We start from the raw sequence: 5,546 nt of genomic DNA on the forward strand, positions 1-5,546 counted from the left end.
AGTGGGAGACTGTTGGATTAGTGTCTAAGCCCGTAACTATATTTGGTAAGTACTTGACCCGGTTGTGCATGGTCATTTTGGGTTGCCTTCACCATAGCAACTTAACAGGGTGATTTATGGAGAGAGAGAGAGAGAGAGAGAGAATATATTATGGTTTATTAATATATAATAAGAATAATATATTAAAGGAGAAATCATATTATTTGATTAATATTAGTCATAGATTAATTAGGAATTAATTTGGTGACTAAAAGAGATTAATTGAATAAAAGGACTTAAACTGTCAATTGTTTGATAGTTATATTTTGGGCTAGGAAACCTAATGGACTAAGGGGTGAACGAAATTATAATGGGAGTCCATCATACTTTCGTCCATGGCCTTATTCCAGAAGGCTCCATGGGCTCCTTAATGTTTAAACTATCCATTAGGGTTTTGACTAAAACCCTAGCTGCTCACAGTATAAATAGATCCCTTAGGTTACAGAAATTGGCCACTTGCTTTCCTAGAACCCTAGAGCCGATTTGTGTGCCTCCTCCCTCTCTAAAATACTACTCTCTTGCTAGTTGGTATTTGTAAGTCATTAGAGGAGTTACACTTGTGACTCTAAGCTCAAGGAAGAAGAAAGATTCAAGCAAACCACAAGAGGTAATTTTCTAGATCTGGTTTGATCATTATAATTTCAAATTATTATCATTAGATGTAGGCCTAGAAAGTCTTGGATGAATGCATGTACAATTAGAGAAACCTAGATCCAAGCATTAGGGTTTGCATGAGCACATAGGATGTTCTTGTGGCTCAAACCCATCAGATCTTAGCAAGATCCCTGAGTTCATCAATAGTGTCAAGATCCTGGGCTAGGATTTTATTGTTGTTCTCTTGATCTTCCAGTAAATATCTTGTTGTTGGGATTACAACCTCAGTAAGGATCACAACTTCCGTCCCAAACACCAAGGAGTATGGAGTTCGGCTATTGGTTACGTTTGAAGTGGTCATATCTGCCCATAGTAGGGATGAGCAGTTTGTACCAAATCCCAATCTCGTACCGGTACCGTACTGGAACCGATACCAAACAATACCAAATTTAAAAATATGGGATGATACTCGATACTCCAAATTCTCGAAATTCCGGATTCGGTACCGCCGGTACCGGTACTAGTACCGCCAACCGGTACCATTCCCGATACCAGTGCCGGTGATGCTAATTCGGTTCAGTACTCGGGATTGACTTTTGATTAAATTCGGTTTTCAGGAAATTAGGAACGGTACGGGTCAGTACCATTTCCGTCCCACGCTCATCCTTAGCCCATAGGATGAGAGGAAGTTCATATGCCCATCTTCCTTTCTTCTCATCCAACCTTTTCTTTAGATTATTGACTATGATCTTATTGCTAGATTTAGTTTGGCCATTACTTTGAGAGTAAATAGGAGTGGACATTATCATTTTATTCCTCCAACTAGTGCAAAAGTATCTAGTCCTTTTGCTTATAAATTGGGATCCATTATCACATATGATCTACGCAGGGATCCCGAACCTAGTCAGATATATTACGCTTCATAAGCGAGACCAATTCCTTGTCTCATACTTCAGCAAAGGTTTCAACTTCTATCCATTTTAAGAAGTACTCAGCATTACCAGGATAAAGAGTTTTCCTCATGGTGCCTTAGGTAACTTTTCTACTATATTCATCCCCCACTTCATGAATGGCCAAGGGGAGATGACGGGATATGTTACCTACAAAATAGCTACGGATAGGGCTTTCCGTCAGAATTCAATTACCAATCCGTAAGTAATTACCTATAGATTTTTCTTATTTTTGTATTTTCGGGCACCAAACGTGGTTATTCAGGTTCTTTTTTTTCACACTTCCATTGTACATTAATATCTATATTTTCACCAACTTATAACTATTAATATCGTTCATAAAGTCGTGTGCACCTTTGGGATCCATTACTCGTTTCATGGTTTTAGATTGTAATCCTTACACTTCCAATAACAAGCTACTTTGTTTCTTTTAAATACATAGACATACACATACACACATAAACATACACATACGTATACACACTCAAATACATACATACACATACATATACATACGTAAACATACACATACACATACACATACACATACACATATAAATACATACATACACATACAAACAAACGCATACATACACATACACACATAAATACATACATACGCATACACATAAGCATATACATACACATACACATACATACATAAATACATAAATGCACATACAAATATACATATTTCTCATAATTATCATCATTTTTCATCATTTATACATTAAACGTAGATTATTTTACCTTATTGATGTGTTAAATGTACTTTTCTTTCTCATTTGTTTGTTTGTGTGCTAAACACATTTGTTATCATTATGGTTATAGATATTATTAGTATTAGTTATGATTTTCAATTGTCTGTGATTTAAATATATAAAAAAACAATAAAAAAATTGAAGACTTGAATAAAGAAAATAATAATAATAATAATAATAATAATAATAATAATAATAATAATAATGCAAATTATAAATCTATCAGTATTTCGCAGCTATTATGTAGCTCATCTCCTCTGTCGGTAGCCCATAACTATTTCGTAGCTAATAGAGTATGAATGTTAAAGAATATATAGTTGAATAAAAAGTGAAATGATGATGTGATTGTAGATGTCCTTATATTGATTGTGATGTGGTGCCCTTATATTGATTGTGATGTTATCATATATACTTCTTTTGACAAATTAATCTATTGTTAAAAAATTTGGTGTTATGAGGATGTTTTCCACACAAATTATTCTTCAAATTGGCTACTTTAAAAACTAAGTGAAATTGCCTATACTAGGGGTCTTTAACTCGATCAATACAAGTTTTGGCAATTTAATTTAGAGAGATTTTTATCGATATACGCTCCAGACATCAATAATATTAACATTCCACCTTGCCCCGATTTTAATCAAGAGCTTCTTGGCAACATCACACTTAATGGAAAGATAGAGAACAAATTCACTTTGGTTGGCAGAGAAAGGGCCACGGTTCACAATTATTAATGTAGGTAGTCGACGGAGTTCAACTCCCAAGATCTGAACATCGACATTCCCAGTGATCTATTTTTCCATTTCTTTTTCTTGCCTGGACTTTTAACTAACCTTTTCAAGAGCGAACCAAACGAAATGAGGCACTTGTATACAAACTTTAACAGTGGATAATTCTCAAACTGTAAATGAAAAAGTCTATCCAGTTTTTTTAATATATTACTAATTTATAAAATTGAAGAAAAAGGAAACAAGAATTTATAAATAATGCCAATTCAACCATGTTATTCTTTAGGTCCGATCGCACACTAAAAAATATAATCACCCAATGGACCAAAATAAGGCTTCCAATCATGCTACCCACGTCGATATCCCATGATTACATACAACCATACACTTCTCTATCCTCACCCCTACCTCTACCCTTACCCCAACCCCAACCCCACCCCACTCCACCCAACCTCCATTTTCATCTTCATCTCCCTTTCATTAGCATACATCAACCCCTCTCACATCATGTCTCCTTCAATTCCCACCATTAACATGTCCGACATCCAGTCTCCAACATCTTCTTTCAAAGTTCAGTTGGTTTCAAGATCTGTATCCGAGAGGCTTCTTGTGAAATTTGCAGATGTATCGGAGTTCGGATTTGATTACTCCCAAAGCGGCCTCTGGTCTCCTCCACTTCACCGGACTGTGTTCCTTAGTTCACCTGGGGAAATCTTGACACCAGATGAAATGCTGCAGAAGTTAGAATCTATGGCAAGACACCGGAGAAGATACACATATTGTCTCAACGTATGATATATATACACATGCTGGGTAATTAATTTTTTGATATTTTCATGCTTAAAGATGGTAAAGATTCGTTGATACCATGAACATGTTTGTATTTTGCAGGCACTTTTGTGCTCTCCTAAAAGATGAACTGCGTTGCACTTGCATTATTTTAACCAAATAGTTCTTATGTGGATTATTATTTTATGTTTTAATTTTTTTTTTCCGGGCAAAAAAAAGAAGGTTTTGCTACGATTGTAAATGTTAGATTAAACATTATATGTAATTTTTCATTATATTTCACATGTTTGCATGTGATTGTGCTACGTCATCCCACGTGAAATAGGATATTTTCTCTCAATTTCACAAAAAGGATTATTAAACATAGTTTAAAGACACAGTGTTTTGTAATTTAGTGTACTAATAGTTAGAGATTATTTAAGATATAGATCGATTATAACTTTTCTAGATTGAACAATCTGTACTAACTGAATTCAGGTTAAACATCTATTGTTTTTTCCTATTGACATCAAGCAAGAAGCATCGTTTCGGGAACAAAATAGAGTTCTTTTCGAAGGCTTTTTTTTTCAATAAAACCATATATTTTTACATATTACAGAGATAGTAATTTATTGATTTTATTTGAATAACAGAGATGTCAATTAAATAATAAAATTGACTTTTTCGTGAAATTTAACTGCCCTTACAGATTTGAGATTAGAGCTTGGACCACATTACTACCCTACATTTTATCTGTACGCATTTTATAAAAATAATAAGAGGAAATGAAGATAATTCATATAAATATTTTGTTGATTGATTAAATGATAAGATTAGGACTAAAGTTAGAAAAAAACATATTTTTTGTTATCATGCAATCTTAGACTGAACCATTTAAAATAATATGTAACTTATATATAATTGTTAGGATAATAGTAGTAAAATGTACACGCAAGCAGAATATTGATAGGATCGATATTTACGAATGCACATTATCTTAAAGGATAGTTATTGGCCATTGTATTGTTAGACGGCGATCACGCGCGTTCTATTTACTATCAACAAATTCCACAACTCAACAATATTTCATTTGGAGGCTGATCACCAAACTAAACGCCTTCAAAGGCATGCAACTCTCGTAAACAAAAAACTGTATGGCATCCTTTATCTCTCTCTAGTTTGACACTTTCTCATCAATCAACTTGAATGTCAGTTGAAGTTATGCAAAACTTCAACTATTTTATTGTCGACCAACTTAGTAAACATGTTTGTTGGATTTTTCATATAAAGGACTTTTCTTAATAACAACATATCGTTACTGTTAGGATGATAAACTCTCCGATGAAGTAATATCTCATCTCGAATGTGTTTCATCATACTCTAGACATCAATTCTTCACAAAATAAACCAAATTGTGGTTGTCAAAATAAAGAATACAATCTTTTGGTTTCATATATAACTCTGATTGGAAGTTATATTCAACCAAATAAGATATTTGTTTGTTGTGCAATGGTTGTGTATTCTTCTTATGTGCTAGAAAGAGCAACAAACTTCTGAATTTTGTACATCCACCTTATTGATATTCCCTGATGTGTAAAATTATAGCTATCAACTTTTAAATCTATAAATCTAACTAACTTAACTAATTTGTGCACCTAGTGTACCTAGTCGGATTATAAAATAGTTTTGGTAAGTCGGGTGTCGAACAC

General features: G+C 33.8%; 1 protein-coding gene across 2 annotated transcripts; it reads left to right on the top strand.

Annotated features, from left to right (window-relative positions):
* The first annotated feature begins 3,368 nt into the window (after window positions 1-3,368).
* Window positions 3,369-4,163, top strand: LOC111880830 (uncharacterized). 2 transcript variants are annotated; one of them, XR_002846575.3, is made up of 2 exons: window positions 3,369-3,882; window positions 3,961-4,163. XR_002846575.3 is itself a non-coding variant. In XM_023877250.3 (2 exons), the coding sequence occupies exons 1-2, from the start codon at window positions 3,436-3,438 to the stop codon at window positions 3,985-3,987; spliced, it is 450 nt and encodes a 149-aa protein (XP_023733018.2). In that variant the 5' UTR covers window positions 3,388-3,435; the 3' UTR covers window positions 3,988-4,163. The 2 variants fall into 2 exon arrangements, 1 of the variants encoding a protein (XP_023733018.2); XM_023877250.3 differs by having other exon boundaries at window positions 3,388-3,858.
* The last annotated feature ends 1,383 nt before the right edge of the window (window positions 4,164-5,546 follow it).

The sequence above is a fragment of the Lactuca sativa genome, chromosome 7 (assembly GCF_002870075.4).
Source record: "Lactuca sativa cultivar Salinas chromosome 7, Lsat_Salinas_v11, whole genome shotgun sequence".
Taxonomy (NCBI): domain Eukaryota; kingdom Viridiplantae; phylum Streptophyta; class Magnoliopsida; order Asterales; family Asteraceae; genus Lactuca; species Lactuca sativa.

Excerpts from the sequence above, each read along its gene's own strand:
- LOC111880830 (XM_023877250.3), top strand. The coding sequence starts at position 3,436 with ATGATTACATACAACCATACACTTCTCTATCCTCACCCCTACCTCTAC. Across the intron at positions 3,859-3,960 it reads GATACACATATTGTCTCAAC|GCACTTTTGTGCTCTCCTAA; the intron begins GTATGATATATA and ends TGTATTTTGCAG.